This window comes from Plectropomus leopardus, chromosome 22 (assembly GCF_008729295.1).
Source record: "Plectropomus leopardus isolate mb chromosome 22, YSFRI_Pleo_2.0, whole genome shotgun sequence".
In the NCBI taxonomy this organism is placed as follows: domain Eukaryota; kingdom Metazoa; phylum Chordata; class Actinopteri; order Perciformes; family Serranidae; genus Plectropomus; species Plectropomus leopardus.
This window is the reverse complement of record NC_056484.1, coordinates 15118015-15135645: the sequence shown is the minus strand read 5'-3', so window position 1 is coordinate 15135645 and position 17631 is coordinate 15118015. Positions and strand designations below refer to the sequence as shown.

The 17631-nt window shown below is 43.3% G+C and overlaps 1 protein-coding gene across 1 annotated transcript in view; it reads right to left on the bottom strand.

The window, feature by feature from the left end:
• The window catches only part of celsr1a (cadherin EGF LAG seven-pass G-type receptor 1a), a 108030-nt gene extending 91293 nt beyond the window's left edge, over positions 1–16737 (bottom strand). Inside the window, 1 exon segment of the mRNA XM_042511006.1 lies at positions 13033–16737. Within this exon segment, the coding sequence (XP_042366940.1) occupies positions 13033–16588 (3556 nt within the window). The 5' untranslated portion in view covers positions 16589–16737.
• Positions 16738–17631: the final 894 nt, after the last annotated feature.

The window sequence follows — 17631 nt, the reverse complement described above, 5'->3', positions numbered from 1 at the left end:
AAATTAACTCGGAACTTTAAGGTGCATTCTGAAGTTGCACTTTGCCAAAGCTGTTCTTGAAAGCAGCCCTTACTTTGATACATGTGTAATTGAAGACATTTGGAGAGGGTGAGGCCGTTTTTGTGTTGTATAAAAGGTGGAAGGGATCTTTGTGTGAAACTTGGCCTTAACACTCCAGGGGAAGAGGTCGGCTGCTGCAAAGTCCACGGCTGCTGTGTGATCTGGATCATGTGTAACAGGTAGAAGGGTGGCTGTACCTGAATCTGTGCATGTGCAAGTGAAAATGCATGCTTATATACAGGTAATGGATGTGTTTTTGTGTGTATGAGTCACCTCATCCAAAATGTAACAGGGGGATGTCTCAGTTCAAAGAAACACTCTGACACCTTATCAAAAGAGCAGAGCAAACCCAATACACCTCGGAGCTCCCTCTGTCTACATCTCCGTATCCGTCTCTCCTTCTCTGTTAAAAGACGAGGCCTGGAGGTGTTGGAGAAACATACAAAGCCTCAATCCGCACACCTCTGTCTGTTCCTTTGAAATGCTTACAGAGGCCTAAGCCGCTCCGCCTGTAGGTGCCAAGTGTGACCCAGGGTGTGGTGTACACTTTCCCTGTAACGCTCAGTGTGCTCTTATGGGTTTGTGTGTTAATGCATTTGCAAGTGTATACTGTGTGCACATATACTGTATTTTCCCTTAAAGCTGACAAGAGAAAGAAGCAAAACAGAAGCTGTCAGAAGGTTGCAAGGTGACACCCAAGATGACAGCAGTTGTCTGTGACTGACACTTTTGGGATTGAAGAAGAGAAAAGGGTATTCCTAAAATCAGTTTTTCCTCACAGTCAGGGTTCAGATTGCCTCCTGACAGTAAACAAGAAGCAATCAAGGAGCCCCTGAGCAAAACATTAAAATCTTACACACATGAGCCCCCCAGAAGGGAATAAAAATCCTGTCAGAGATCAACAGAGTCACAAAAGTCATAGGGCAGTCCTAATTATGGTTTCATGGTATACCAGAGTGAGAATCTCTCCTGCGCATCTCTTTTCCTCCTCCACTGCCTGACAAGACTTTATACATATACTTCTATATAAAAAATTCTTTCAACCAAAAAGCCCTCTGCTCTTATCCCTTAGAGGTCATTGTAACTGATAATCAATTGTGGAATAACGTGTGATACCACGTAACAGTGACAATTGTATTGTTGCAATCCTAGCTGTTAAAAGTAAACAAGTAGCATCCAATCTGCAAATAAAAAGCTGTTTTTATCCTATAAAGACTACAGCCTTGTTAAGACTCCCTTCCCAAATCAGTTTTTTGGCATATTAAGACTGATTTTAGAAACACTGTACAGCAGAATAAAAAAAAAAAGTGATTTAAAGAAAATGCGATTTTTTTTGCGAATCACATCCAAACCACATTTGTAGGTGGTTTTAAATGCAAATCCAATCAGATTTCTATAAATGCAACTAAGCCCGAACAATCTAGACCCTCTAATTGAATTGCAAATTGTCTTTTGGGTCACTCAAAATGCAGTTCTCTACAACAACATCAAATCCAGAATTGCATGATGATGAGCTGAATCAGTGCCATGGTAGAAAACATGGGAAACTGCAGTCTCTGGACATATGCCAAAATATATTTTTTAAAACGATCCATTCCTCAAGCTTTCTCATCGGAAAGCCAATCACCAGCGTAGCGTAAGTTACTGATGCCGACATCATCACAACAACAAACCCATGTAGGTGAGTGATGTCTGGACACACAATCTGGATCTGATCCCTTGCAAACAACAGTGCAGACAGTCTGTCTGAACGATCTGATCTGAGACAAATATCTGATTTGCTTGCAGTCTGAACATCGAGTGTGCAGCTGTCAGTGGCTCTGTGAGGCACAGAGCAACATCAGCATGCAAACAGGTTCACATGGACAATGCAAAGGCTGCTAAAAGTGTCATTAGTTTTGCAGATATTTGGTCAAAAACAAAAGTATTTTGATAAAAAGCCAGAGGAACACCATTTCAATTTATCCTGATGAGAACATGAATCTGTGTACTAAAATTCATGGCAATCCATCCAATAATTGTTAGGATATTTCAGTCTGCACCAAAGGGTGGACAGTAGAGTCACACGCTTTGCTAAAAATAAACTGTAAACTAAAATTACCCTCAACCTTAAAATCTGAAGAATACACACCTGGGGAGGAGAGGTTGGTTCTGCCCAGTGCTCAGGTGGTAATCCCCCCCCCCCCCCCCGCGTATAATTAAAGGGTTACAAATTAGCCTGCTAGCATGGCTGTCTATCATACTGCAGCCACTTCAGTGACACATTTGAGGAGAAACTAGAAGCATCAACAGCACCTGTAATCTACACACGAAAGCGACTTAATCGAAAAGATAACATTTCGGAAAAGTCGAGTGCTGTCTGACAGAAAGGGACAACAATTCGAGAGCAGAGCGTGCATCAACAAGTTCCCACACACAAGCTATTAACTGCCAAGATTACACCTGTCACCAGCTCCTTCTCTGGCTGTCGCTGAGGGGGAAATGACTAAAACTGACACCTCTGTGAACACTATCTGACATGAAGTCTTTCTGCAGAGTCCAAAATCAACACTCGAAGAGGGTCAGTTTTAATGATCCGATCGAGGAGTTTTTAAGGATGGGCAATAGTGAAATAGTGTCAGTTTTCAGGAAAGTAGTTGATACAAATGTCCTCTAATTCAACAAATTTTTAAACCTACTTTCACGATCATCAAGTGTAATTTCTTGCCTCAACAGCTATGTTGGTCAGATTTAGGAGGCTTTATCTTCGTACGATTTCTGCAGAAGGGCATCTTTTTTGTTTAGCTCTGGATTAAGCTTCAGGTCTTAAACGCTGAACAGATATTGGTCTGTTTGTGCCAGTGAACCCAATCCATTTAAGCCGTTTGATATTTCATCCTAATGCCTGCATTGTCAGTGCCAACGCCAAGTCTTAATAGCTGCGAGGAGCAGAGCCCACTGCATTACATATGAGACTATTACACAGGGAGCAAAGGGCTGTTCCTTAGTAAGGGCTAAGATATGAAGTTACAGTGCATGGCAGACATAATGACATGGGGAAGGATTAGGACAGAGAAAGTATTTGAACTTTTAAAATGAAAGTTGTATTAGACAGGAAGTTGAGATATTTCATTGCCTTTCTCCTCTGTCCTCCTCTTTTTTTTGCAACTTCTAGGCTTGTGCCCGACTCAGCGTTACATCAGTCAAATCGGATTTGGTTGTTTAATAGAAATATTCCCTTATTTGTTGGTTTTGGAGTTTTTTTTTTTTTTTTTTTTTGGTCATGTAGAGTGTAAGATATCGAATGCAGTTCGGTGGGATGTCCAAGAGTTTGCTCTCCTAGATAAAGTGTGCAAATTACACTAACAATGGACCAGAAATCTGCAACAACTGCTTATACCAGAGAGCAGATTCAAAGCAAGGAGCACTCACTCTGCAGCTAAATCTAAGGACCAAAACATCCACAGAATTTACATTGACTTGACATGCAAAAAAAAGAGTCTCCAGCTAATTATCTGAATCTTTGATTTTCAGGGGGCAGCCCTAGCAGTTTCCTTACTTTTACTAAAAAAAAGATTAAACAGCTAATAATAATTTAGTCAGCAAAGACAAAAGACAAGGAATTAAACACTAAATGCTGAAAAAAAAGATTTTGCCAAAAGAATCTAGGGCCTTTTCACACCTGAAAATTTGAACTAAGGTTCCCATTTTTGTTATATGATATCCATTTAATCTGGTTAGTTTTGGTGTCAAACAGCAATAATGCGAGTGCACTAAGAACTACGGTTAGCTTAGTTTGGCATAAAGACTGGAAACAGGAGGAAACAGCTGGCCAGGCTTCATCAAAAGGTAACAAAGTCCAACCAACACTTCTAAAGCTCACTAATTAACACATCGTATCTTGTTTGTTTAGTTTGTACAAACACCAAAGTATAAAAACAAGAAGTGGAACTCCATTAACTTTTCATATTATTGGTCCTAAATTTAAGATAAAAGATTTGCTTTCACAATAATGGCACTTTTAATCTCTCAGCACCAAAAATACAATCTACTGTGCAGAACAGCTACTGATTTCTTTCTGCCAAAAACCAAAAGCTGCTCTCAAGTCTTTGTTGTTTCTAATCAGTAGTTTTTAAGGAGTTATAAGTGACTGTAATGAGTTAAATGGCCTTGGCTCCTGAGGCAGATTGTTCGTCATTGTAGAACCCTGATAATGACAATTTAGTTTCGGCCTTCAGTCTAGACTGAAGAACAGCTTGGACACCTCAGGCTAAAGTTTAATTTCTCAAAGTTTAAAGGTCAATAATGCCGCTAAAGGCCAAGCTGTGTTTTAAAGTAACCAGACTGTTTCTAAAGCTAAGGCTCCATGTGTTTAAAATTTAACTAAGAGTTGAAATCTTGACTTTCATGTGTGATGTTTTCTATACGTGTGTCAGAGATGCACAGTAGAATGGAGTCACATGACTCAAGTTCCCATGTCCACCACTTTAGTAGATACAGTATATCAGTAAACAATCTGACCTCATGGCGTGCAGCCTACACATGACTGGTATTTGCATGCTCGTATCTAAATCTGTCCCTGTTGCTGTGACATCGTGTAAATGTCATGTCATTCACATGAGACTGTTGCCATAACTTGGCACCGCAGAAACTTGGCAGAGCTGTGGTGAAAACATGTTGAAGCTTAGAAACATAAATAAGACAAACAGGTGCAAAAAGATGATGTCTTTTGTTGTTACTTTGCATCTTTAGGCTTTACTGTTATCATGCAGGTTCCTACAGATACCCTAAAACATATCCAACATGAGATATGACACCATCCAGCAGACAACCATCGGATCTACACTCCAACTGTCCCCCTGTCATCTCCTCTTTCTCCTCTTCCTTTACCTTCTTCCTAACCATCACACATGTCATTCACTCTGTCTGTATATATACACCCTCAGCCCCCCACCACCTCTATCAACCATCACTTAACATTCCTGCAGCTGGTCATAGCACATCATGACGCATGTAATGTCACACTCGTGAGCCGCCGGCGAGCCGCGATGCCTTCTCTGCGAGAGAGACAAAGGGGAGTACTGTGTCGTCTGAGTGAGAGAGAATGAAAAAGAAAGGGACAGAGAGAGGTGTGTCGGGTTACAATCAAACACGACCCCTCCACCATCCAAAACCTGTTAGAGTTTTTGAGTGGTGAAATCACTGTCCTGCAGCATGTAAACGAGAGATGACCCTGTGTGTGTGTGTGTGTGTGTGTTACAGGGGAGGATATAGATATATGTGTGTTATCTGTGGCAAACCACATGTATAACACAATTATACACTCAAACTCAATAAAGAAATGCAAAAAATTCACACATCATGAAGAAAAAACGAAGGTAAAAGCCCTTGCTGAATTCCCCTGTTTTTACCATAATCAAGCCGGACACAAAACATGGGTGTTTGCAAACAAACAACCCCCACAGCACACACTTGCATGCTGGGAAGACATCTCACTTTCTACCTCACTCTCCAGCCAGAAACAGAAACAAGCATGATGCTTAGCGAGATTTCCTGCTGCAAACTAAACACTGAGACAGCAGCACATGGATTAAGACTGTGGGAGGAAAGATGGCTCAAGCAGCATAAGGTGCACAGATCCGAGAGATTCAGACAATGCCAAACAAAGTGTAAAAACGAGTGTATGAACTATCATCTGTCCTGGGGATAGAGAATCAAAAATCAACCTTCTTATCGCGACTTTAAAGTCAAACTAAGTTATTTTTTTCCCAAAAAGGTAAAGAGAGCAGATGCACCCACAATCACTGTGGGCCATATTTCTTCTCACAGGTAGTGACGGCATCAGCAGATGGACTTAAACGGATCCTTAAACGTCCCTCCTATCTCTAGCCTGTAATTGAGCGCTCAGACATCAGTGGAGTCAAACAGTGACCAGTCCTGATCCCCTTGGTATTTACACTTCAAACTCCAGTCTACAGCCTGGAGGCGCGCGCGCACACGCGCGCGCGCACACACACACACACACACACACACACACACACACACACACACACACACACACACACACACACACACACACACACACACACACAGGCCCCAACATAAAAGCCCACAGTGGATGTACAGGATTAAGCATGAATGTGATTCCTTTCTCGCTCATTGAACACACAAACAGAGAGACATGAACACAGTTATTACACCTGTGCATGTTCACTGCTCCGTCTTCTTCTCAGGACAAGGGGGCATCATGTAATTGAGGCTTGCTTGACTGAAAACAGCCCAGTTGCCAGGAGAAAATCCTGGCATAGTATGTTTCTGCAAACTTAGTAAATTTCATACGTATAATATCAACATTTCTAAAGTGACAATGTTTTGATTTTATGTATATGGGCTGGATGGATGACATGTCACACCTAGGTGAGACGTCTGCCAAGCTGCAGACCGTTGGCTCTGTTCCCTGCAGCTTTTTAGCAAATGTGGGTGTTTTTTAGCAACTTGTTTTTCCTGTAGCTTTTAACCTCCAAACGTTTAAATTAAAATGTTTTTTGGCAACCTGTTGCTGCTTTTTCAGAGGCTTTTAAGCTCCCTAAATGGCTGTTTTTCAAGCAGGTTTTTTAGGCCCCAGATGTTGGTGTTTTTTTGGCGGGCTGTTGTTTTTCAGCTGCTTTTTTGCCCCTAAACATGGGTGCTTTTTAAAATGACCAATCAGTGTTTTTCTATTGGCAATTGTGGTGTGAAAAGCTGATGGTTTTACTGAGAAACTGCTGCTTTTCCAGTTGGGATTATGCCCCACACACTGGGTATTTTATTTCTAAAACATGATCTTTTCCTAACCATAACCAAATGGTTTGTGCGCCTAAACCTAACCACACAGCTGCTAAAAGAGAAAGTTTGAATCTATCTGCTTCGTAATAGGCAAATATAACATTGTGATTTGCAGAAATGTCAAGTGCCATCATTTTTTCTGGTGACTGGGTTGCTTAACAACAGATGCAGACAGGCATGCAGACAGACAGAGAAAAACGAGAAGGACAGTAATCTAATAAGTTTCTTTAACCACTCAGGTCAGATTTAGCTTCGACAACCATGTGGCTGGAGGGAAACACTCTCCAGGCACATGGTCAAGCAATGGGTTCATACTTCAGAAAAGTACAGAAAGATGTGAGGAAATACAATAAGACAGAAGTGGAAAGAACAGTGAGATAGCAGGAGGAGGGAGGACCCAGAAGGGAATGTGTTGAGGGGCAAAGTTCAAAGCCAGGAGTGTGCGATATCTTAGGAATGAATGGGATCTCCGAATATCAGTTACTGAGAGTGCCAAGCCTGGGAATGCCAGCATATCTCACACACATAGGAAAACACATGAGCTGCTGCAGACAGCACTGAAACACGCAGACTCCATCCGTGCAGACTGCAGCTCACACCCATGCTTGTGATTGTAGTTTTTCCACTTTTCCAATAAAGTCAATATCAACAGAGGAATACTGACATCCTATCAGGGCCACACAGACAACATCTCTCTTCTACACAGGTAATAAGTCATGTGTAGAGGTGTACATACTTTGATCTCACAGGTGAGAGGTCATCCCTGTCTGTACATCACTAGGCCACACCTGAGCTCCAGCGAGGACTCACATTTCTCTTGTCAGAACATCAAACACATGACAGTTACCTGGAAAAAGAATAATAGTCTGACAGGAAGATGTTTGTGCTTTGACTCACACACAGGGAGTCATTTGTCTTTCCCAATATGCGTTCTTTTGTCCTCCGCGTGATGCAATATTTCACGGCTGGATAATGACTTGAAACCACAAAAATGCCGACAAAGGATGGAGACAGAGGAAGATTTCTTGCTGGGTCATATGATGATTTGGTGAGAGAGAGAATGAAGGGAAAGCCACCAAATGCATACAGAAAGCAAGTCATCACACCCAATACTCTACAGTGTATTGCACAAGTGTTACTGTTACGGCTTGACATCGGCTGATTACCGGGGCCAATATTTGGCATTTCATTTTTATGATCGCCGACAAAATTAATTAATGAAAAAGTGTGCACATTACACTCAACCAACACCAGGGAAGGCAGTCTGCAATACATGCATAGAAAGTGTTAGCGTGGAAGGAACTTTTACTTTGTAAAACTTCAGGGAACTTTTTTTGTTCATTCATTTGTTAATTTAAATTTTCACTGAAGTTATTAAAAAAATGTTTCAGGGAACTTGCTGTATATGATGTTGAAAGTCTCAGTTTTGATTAAACAATTGCTAAAGGCATGTAAACAAAGTTTTGTGTTGGAGTTTGTTATATAACAAATTCTGACATAAATATTTTCATTTATATTTTAATTGCATATCACTTCCAGGCATCAGTTATCGGCCTCATTAAGTACTAATAATCGCTATCTGAATCAGCCCTTAAAAACCAATATCTGTCGACCCTAGTTACTGTGCCTAATAATGAAGAGACAGTTACACTTCTCTTTCCCCAAAAGATTAAGCTTAATGCTACAAAGCAGGACGTAATACTCAAAAATGCAAGGTGAAGTAGAAAAGGTCATGAACTAGACTTATAAAAGTAAATTAATAAAATAGTAAATGGTGAAATAACACATTTTGACTACGATGTACATATGTCAGATTTCATTTGCTGGTGGTAAAATGATGGTTTTCACTGGAATGTTTTTAAGTGGCTTGTTTGTGTGGAAGAACATCAGCAGATTGTATGTTATCTCGGCCTGGATTTTAAAATAAGCACAAAGTGTCACAGTGGAAATGTAATTATGTATATTGAGAGAGGGGGGAATTAGAGAGGCAGAGAAAGTGTGTTTTAGAGGGGGGTGGGCGAACGAGAACAGAAATGTTAAAAAGCTGAGCTATGCAACTCCTCGAATGGGATTAAGAGCCAAACCAAAGGCAGGGAAGCTCGGCTAAAGCCCCATGGGGAAAAGAGTGGGAGGACAAGGAGGAGAGGGGGGAGTCTGGTGTGTGTATGTGTGTGTGCATGTAGCAGCATGTCGTCCTTTTCACCGAGGGTAAGGAGAAAAATCAGAGCCGGGATGGAAAAAGACGATTTAGCATCAATCATTCCTAATCGTTTAAGTAACAATCTGCAACGCGGCATCAACAAATTATATAACAGGACTCCACCTATAGCCAGTTCGTGCAAGCTTTAACTTTTTTCTGCTGTAAACTCCACCTATCCAAGATGTTTCCTGGAATTTCAGTGCGCATTAGGTGATGTCTTTTGCATATCAGGAAGCAGCTGTTTGGTTGGAGCAAATGTGGTGGCGACATTGGACGAATAAGCAAAATTATCTGGATCCCTGACAGCTGAGACATATTAACACATGCCAGCCAAACGTTGGTGAATCTTGGCTCCTAGATGTTTGGTCCCGCTGTCAGCTCTGGCAATCAACCAGATGGTTTGAGAGTCTTATTGTGTGGTAACTACTGTAACAAATTGGTGAAATTGTGATTCAAGTGTTTCCGGTGTACCACTGCAGGCTCTCTTTGATTTGTAAGAAATCACAGACTTGTCATTGACTGGATAAAGCCCAGAGACGTAGTGAAAGTTTGCACCTGCTGAAGAAAATACAGTAAAGAGAGCAACGATAAAAGTACAGTGGAATGCCTCCTTTGTGACAGTCAGAAATTGAGGGATACTCATCCTTTAGAAAACACAGTGAAAGGTTTTTAGTGAAATTTGACAAGCTAAGATAAGAGCTCTTACAATGAGAACACATAGCCTTTAGCTACCGAGCCGTAGAGCTGCTGTCTCACACACTAACACACACACACACACACACACAAGTACAGGGACGAGGGGGAACGAGGACAGATAGTGTTGTGGCTAGCAGAGTGTGTTAAGAGAGTGTATCTCTGAAGAGTTATCAGGGCATTCTTGTGTTTCAGCAGAAACATTCCCAGGCCTTCTGTTCACCACAATAAAAGCACCTGTGCACTTCTTTGACAGGTTTAAAGAAGAGCCTTGATTCAGAGGATATAAGGAAATGTCCTCGACAGCTAAGACAAATCACTCTTTTGTTCAATCGATCAAGAATAATAATCAGGGGTAGCAGGCAAGACAGCGCTAATGCACTCCAATCAATGTCGTCACTCATGGCCAGAGGATGTCAATGTTGATGAGAGCAAACACAATGAGCTGATAACTCGGATCCACTCTGGAATAAAACATAACGAGGCAAAGACTCCAGATCTGTAGAAGTAAAACCAGAACCTTCCCACACACTGACTGTAATTTGGGCCCCAAATCCTCAGAGCTAAGTGGCTCTATGAAGATGTCTACATCAGACAGTGTGCAAGAAAAGGTAAAACCAATAGTGGTGCAGAAATGAGTCCTAAAACTTGGAAATGCGTCAGCATTTTAGCACTTCCAGTTGAATTCAATGGATTTTTTTAAATGTGTTTTTGGTGCAAAGAGCTTATTTTCTGAAATTATCAAACACCCAAAGGAAAAATCCTATAGCCTTTTTGTTGTGGGAACCAGGACAAAAAGACTATGGCCTACAAAAAAGCCACCCCTCTATTACTCCTCTCACTCTACAACCATGAAATACAACGAAATTCTTTATGGGAGACCAGTAGAGGCACATAAAGACTTAATTCAAGAAGGACAGAGACACAATCAGAGTGCTGTTAGCTCACCAGTCCCCTCTGGCCTTCCTCTCCCCAAAGCCCGGGGTTGAAAGGTCAAGACATCAGCAGTAATGGTTACCTAACACTTGACATCAGCGCGAGCCTCCCACAAAAAGGAGGGGTAGAGGTGTGTGCATCTGTTTAATTGTGCATGCAAACATGCTTACTTATGTTTGTGTGTGCATGCACATGGGTACAAGTCATCAAGAGGTCCAGCCCCCTTTGGGACTATCATGAGGTCACCGTTGTCAAGGATACGGCAAGAGCTGTCAGCTCAGTTATTGACAAACATGAATGCAGTGGCAGTGAATGAGGGCTGTAAGGCCTGTAACTATTGAGGTCAGTCACTGCCTCTTCGGATGCTCCGTAGGTCGTCTATTACGGCCATAAAGCACTTAGAAAAGGACAGTCTGTCTTTTGTTCAAGACAAAGACAAGGCACAAGTCCTTTAGGAAAAACACTGTTGGAGAAAAAAGGGGAGACATCTGGGGGAAGCCTGACACTGCCTGATGAGCCATGGTTTATAAATAAAAATGCTGGTTTAAGGGACCGAGCCGGCCAAGAGCGATAGCAGTAAATATAAATTTATCGTTTCAAAAATGATTTTAATTCAAGTGGATGGCAGCCATGTCACAACCTTAACAGCAGTGAGAGTGAACAATATCGTTGGGATCACTTTCAGAGTGATTTGATTAACTATAGCCAATCAGTATCCTTCCAAATTTACAAGGAATCATGTTTAACATGGCAGGTAACCTTATGGAAAGACTCATAGAAATTCAAAAATTGCACCTCTTAAAGTGCAGAGCATACTCAGTGTTGTCTTGTCGTCCCACCCCTTTCTTTTTCTTTTTGTTTCTCTGCACAACATGCAGCAGTAACAGGTGATCAATATCTGTTTTCCTAAGCTGCAGACTCAGCTGGAGCATGAAGCGCATGCTCGGCACCACTGTTTACAGAATGTTATCAGTCATCAGTGTGGATGCATCGTTTTTGTTCCTGGTGTGGAGTTCCATTAACTCCAGCTAATGAACTATTACTATCCAATTAATGTCTCTTTTATTGCCCCAAAGAAATGATCAAAGAAGGATACTCAAGTTGACAACAATAAAAAACTTTCTTGCGTGCAAATAATTCTGAGAACTATTTCTAGTTGTCAAAATGATTCCAAGCATGCAGCTAAATAACCACAAACAAGATTAGACTGATGGACTGTGAATGTGGGCTTGGTGCAGCCTGGTCCATAGCAGCTCATTTGTATTCCCTCAGTAATGTGTGATATGCTGGCATTCCTCAGCTTGGGGAGATGACAGAATGACACAGAGAGAGGGCAAGATGAGGAGATCTAGCTGTGTTGGGCTGTTCGCCCAATTCGGGGCTTAATGTGCTTTAGGAGATCAACCAACAGTGAGAGATGGAGGGTGAGAAAAGAATACGAAAAAGAAACAGAGAGAGGGTTGAGCAACCAGCTGTCAATAGGTGACAGGGTAGTTATTCTGTCAGGGTATTAGATTTATCATGCCTGTTCAACTGCCTGATTAATGTCACCGTGGTTGCAAGTTGTGTGTGTGTGTGTGTGCTGTAGCAGTCACTCTGCCAGTGTAGGTGTGAATGTCCACTGTTTGCTTTTGTCTAATCTTTACCTTGAAGGAACAAAGTCTGAAAAAAAGCAACTTAAGGTAAATTCTTTCCACATGACCTTGTAATATGAATACACACGCCTCAAGATCGAAACTCATGAAAATGTGCAAAACTCTAAAACTCTTTCACTGAAAATCAAGGTAAGCATAAGGTATTCTGCTGAAGTACTGGGGGACATCTTGCCACAAGATGTTAATAAAGCTCCCTGGAGTTCACCTACTGTGCACAAGGCCAAAACCCTCCTTCAGCCACTTCAAAGAGGGTGGTTTATATATGCTCTGTGTGCGTTATGCTTGCAATATATGCACGTGTGAGTTCCAACGTGTGACAGAAACCCACATATCTGCAACAACAAAGCAGCGCGGTTATCAGGGTGCCCTGTTAATAGCCCCCTTTTATTACCTAAACCAACCACTTGCACACAATACATTTATCACCCGAATGGCACAAAAGCAGCACAACCGGATCCTGCAGAGAGCCTGCAGCAAACACTCTCTGAGCACACAGTCAACACTGCAGCCGAAACCTGGCCTCTGCCTTGATTCAACAGAGGATTTTATATTGACTCTGCAGCGATGACATGTGGTGACTCAAATTCTCATCTTTAACTCATTTAATTACCTTGTGACACATGTGACTGGCAAGATTTCCACACAGAAAAACAAGAGGAAGAAGTTTTAAGATCTTTTTCTTACCTGTGACAGATATAGTCATGGGTGCTTCCAGGGCCCTGTCATTGTCCAGGTCCCTGCTCAGCCTCAGATCCCCAGTGTCCTCGTTCAGGAGCAGCAGATTGAGCTCATTCCCAGATTCAAACTTGTACCGCAGCTTATCCGACACATCCGGGTCATGAGCTGGTACCTTCCCTATTATTCCTGAAGGAAAGCTGTTGGACTTATTGGTGATGTAGTTGTTGAAAATAATCTCAAAGTCATGCAGCACCGGCTTATTGTCGTTCATGTCAATGAGGCGGATGTGCACGGTGGCCCGACTCACGAGTGGTGCTGAAGTGGCCTGGACCACAATCACATACTCTGTTTTAATCTCGTAATCCAGGTCTGTGAGTGCAGTGAGGTCGCCGTTAAAAATGTCCAGCTGGAAAATTTCTGGAATATTCCCTTCTACAATCTGGTACATGATCTGAGCATTGGTGCCCTCATCTGGGTCAGTGGCAGTGATCCGAGCTACGACAGACCCCACTGGGCTGTTCTCCTCCACATAAATGAACAGCTCGTCCTTCTCAAACACTGGAGCATTGTCATTGATGTCTTTGACAACCACATGAATGGGAACAACAGCTTTAAGAGGTGGAACTCCTCTATCCACAGCGTAGGCCTTCAGGTTATAAACAGGGACGTTCTCTCTGTCCAGTTTGCGAGCAGTTCTGATGATACCGGAGTAAGGCTCTATGAAGAAATCCCCGTCTCCGTCATCACCACCCTGAAACGTATAGGTCACCCTGCCATTTGAGCCAGAGTCTCTATCTGTAGCAGAGATCTGGAGAACGCTGTGGTAGACGGGTGCATCTTCAGGTACAGTCCCCTGGTACCTGTCCCGAAGGAAGTGAGGAGTGTTATCGTTGGCATCGAGGATAATAATCTCAACATAGGTGGTGTCAGATTTCTGAGGGATGCCGTTGTCTCTGGCGATGATGGCTAACGTGTAGGACGCTTGGTCTTCATAATCAATCTCCATTTGTGTCGTGATGGCTCCTGTATCCGGGTCAATTTTAAACTGAGGAACATTGTCTTCCATGACATATGTGATGCGAGCATTCTCGCCTGTGTCCTCGTCCGTCGCGCTGATAACCACAACAGTAGAGCCCACAGGTTTTTCCTCACTAAGCATCACTTGGTAGTTGGCACTTTGGAAGACGGGCCGGTGCGTGTTGGCGTCCGTGACATTGATGAACACCTGAGCAGTGTCATAGCGGGTTCCATCACTGGCGGTGACTGTCAGGACGTACTGGCGTTCCTGCTTGTAGTCCAAAGGGAGGGCTAAGGTGATGAGGCCGCCGCCACTCTGGCTGGTGATGGCAAAGCGGTTCCGGGTGTTGCCACTGGAGATCTGATAGGTCACCACGCTGTTGACGTCCCTATCCACAGCAGTCACTGTCAGCACGCTGGTCCCCACAACAGCATCTTCATTGATCTTCAGTGAATAGACCTTCTCTGTGAATGTGGGTACATTGTCATTCACGTCAAGCACAGTGATGCTGACGCTGGCGGAGGAGGACATCACAGGTATACCGTGATCTCTCGCCTCCACGCCGAAGGTATAGAAGTCAGTGGTCTCTCTGTCAAGCCCTTCACTCACTGTAATCCACCCCGTGCTGTTGTTGATGGTAAACGGGAAACCGGGCGTGGTGTCAGTTAACCGATATTCCAGACGGGCATTTTCTCCTGAGTCACCATCAATTGCTTGGATGTGAATCACAGAGTAACCGATGGCGACATTTTCCAACACAGTCGCCTGGAAAGGTGTGCTGACAAACATGGGGGCGTTGTCATTCACGTCCACCACCTGCACGACCACCATCCCTGTGCCGTTTATCAGAGGCGGCCTGCCACCGTCCTGAGCCTTAATCCGTAAATTATACTCCCGAATCATCTCATAGTCCAGAGGATTGATGACATCAATGACACCAGTGGGGGAGTGAATGTAGAACTGTCCTTTCACATTGCCGCTGATGATGCTGTAATGAACTTTGGCGTTGTTCCCCTCATCTTTGTCTGTAGCTTCCACTTGGATGACTTTTGTGTTGACCGCCACATTCTCTGGGACCTGCACAACATATCTCTTTTTACTAAACTGTGGGCTGTTGTCATTCTCATCCTCCACAGAGATGTTGACTGTGGCGGTGGCGCTGCGGGGGCCTGGGTCTTTGCCCTGATCATTGGCCTCAACAATCAGCTGGTACTGTGCCCGGGTCTCCCTGTCAGGGCGCTCTCTGATCCTCACCAGGCCGTTCCGGGGGTCGATTTCAAACACAGAGTTGACTCCCTCGCCATTCACAATTTTATAAATCATGTTGGCGTTGGAGGGAGCGTCCCCATCAGTGGCTCGGATTGTCATCACCTCAAACCCCACTTCTACATTCTCCCGGATACTAACGCGGTATTCAGTTTGCTCAAACACCGGGCTGTGGTCATTAGTGTCGCTCACAGTGACAGTGAGGTAAGAAGTGGCAGATCTTTTTGGGGAGCCGTTGTCAGTTACAGTGACTTTGAAAACGTGGGTGTCTTTGACTTCTCTGTCTAGTGCCTGGACGGTGGTAATGCTCCCTGTTTGAGAGTCGATGTCAAAAAAGTCATTGGACCTGCTGTCAAACAAAGCTTCCATGGAGTACTCCAGCCTCCCTGCCTCTCCATCATCTGGGTCAGTGGCTTTCAGGGTGATAACCCTGGTGCCTGCAGGCTCATTCTCTGGCACAGAAACCTGATAGTTGGGGAGCTGAAACTGGGGAGCCGCGTTTACCTGTCGCTTCCCCCTGCGGATCAACTTGCCAGACTTTCTCTGGATGGTTTCTGAGAGAGATCCGTGTTGTTTGGGCACTTTAACAAACATCAAACTCAGCTGCACAGAGAGACTGCCGCCTGGAGAGCTGTGCAGCGCGCAGTGCAAACTCACCTCGGGCTGTCCTCTGTGCTCAAGACATAAGTCACCAACCAGGAACAAACCCCCATGCCTTAACATTGCGCGCAAGTCTTTGCCAACACACATAGTGTCCAAAAAGGCGGTGTTACGCGTAAAGGCAGGCAAAAGTTCTGTTACATTCAAAAGCAGTTTACCTGCGGGTAAGCAGGAAGTTGCCTCCAGTTTTGTGAGGTGTTTAATGTGAATGTCTGGCTCACCTGGCGCTTTCTTTCTCTTGTATTTAATAAAACAGTCCTGGCCGTGGACAAACACATTAAACTGTGTCAGAATAACGTCCCCAGATGTCAAGGAACCTGTTCTGAAATAAACAGGCGCTGGGTTCCTCGGTGTGTGCGCGCACTGAACTTTGTGGGACAGACGGATAACCCCGTCGTGTCTCTCCACTTGGAAAAAGCTGTGGATGAATTTAGGCGATAAAGTCCTGTCAAGTTTAGTAATCCATCCAGGTCCATGCGACAGGTTTGCCAAAAGGGTCCCGGGCTGTAAAGTCTCCGAAAGGTGTATCTCCAAACATCCCGCAACGCTGAACAGGACACAAACCCAAATCCATACACACATCGGTAGCTCCATGCTTGTGAACCTGCCAAATCCCATTCAACTTCACCGAAACTCCTCCGCAAAAGCATTAACTCTCCCTCTCCCAACACCGCGCTTTACTTTTATCCCTCATTGTGAAGTTTTTAACGTGGAAAAAGACGCTCGGTATCCATAGTCTCAGCGTATCCACGGCGCGCAGCAGCTGCGTTAACCCACACTGAGTTTAAAATGAGTACAAAATGGCTCCGTGGCTCTCCTCCTCCGCCTCCTCCGCCTCCTCCTCTCCTCCTTATTACCATAAACCTGCTGTGTTCCCCCTCTGGGACGCTTTCACGGGGGGGCTTTTTTTTCTCATGGAGATTTAGGAAGTGGCCCCGACCGGGTGAGCAATGCGCGCAAGTGCATTGTTATGACAATAGGGTGAGAGTTGGGTAAAATTCCTAATGCGTGTTTGAGAGTCGCTCCCTCTTCAACTTTTGTATGTTGGAGGAGTTTGAAGCACCGATGGTGCATAAGAAAGACACGAAGAAGCAGAACTAAGACTTCAAATCCACAAAATCTAGAAAATGATGCTGACATGTCACACCAAAAAGCTGCGACTCTCATGTTAATATGATACAAAAAGAGGTGGACAGAGCTCCACAAGTTACATCATCAGTTTAAAAAACTGATTTCAGCAAATGTTACAGCTTAATAAACGAAATAATTAGCTAACTACGAATTTTGTGAACGATTGTGTTTTTCATGGCTAGTAATAGTTAAGTGGGATTTCTATAAGGGAGTTATTGATAATAACTTAATTATTATAATAAAGGGATAGGATTAAATGAGTTTATATTTCTTCCTACTCGTTTTTGCACGTTAATAAAGCCAATTTGTGAACAGAACTTATTGTGTCTTTATTTCTTTTTAGCTTTTGTTATTCATGTTTTGAACTCATGTTTTTGTTGTATTTTACACAGTTGAAATAAAGACATCAATCAGTCAATATTTTTGTCATGGTATCCCTAAGCAAATAAAAGCATGACTTCCTCTAGACAATTTTTTAAAAAATCCAGTAATAATAATAATAAAAATTAATAATGATTATAGCATTAACT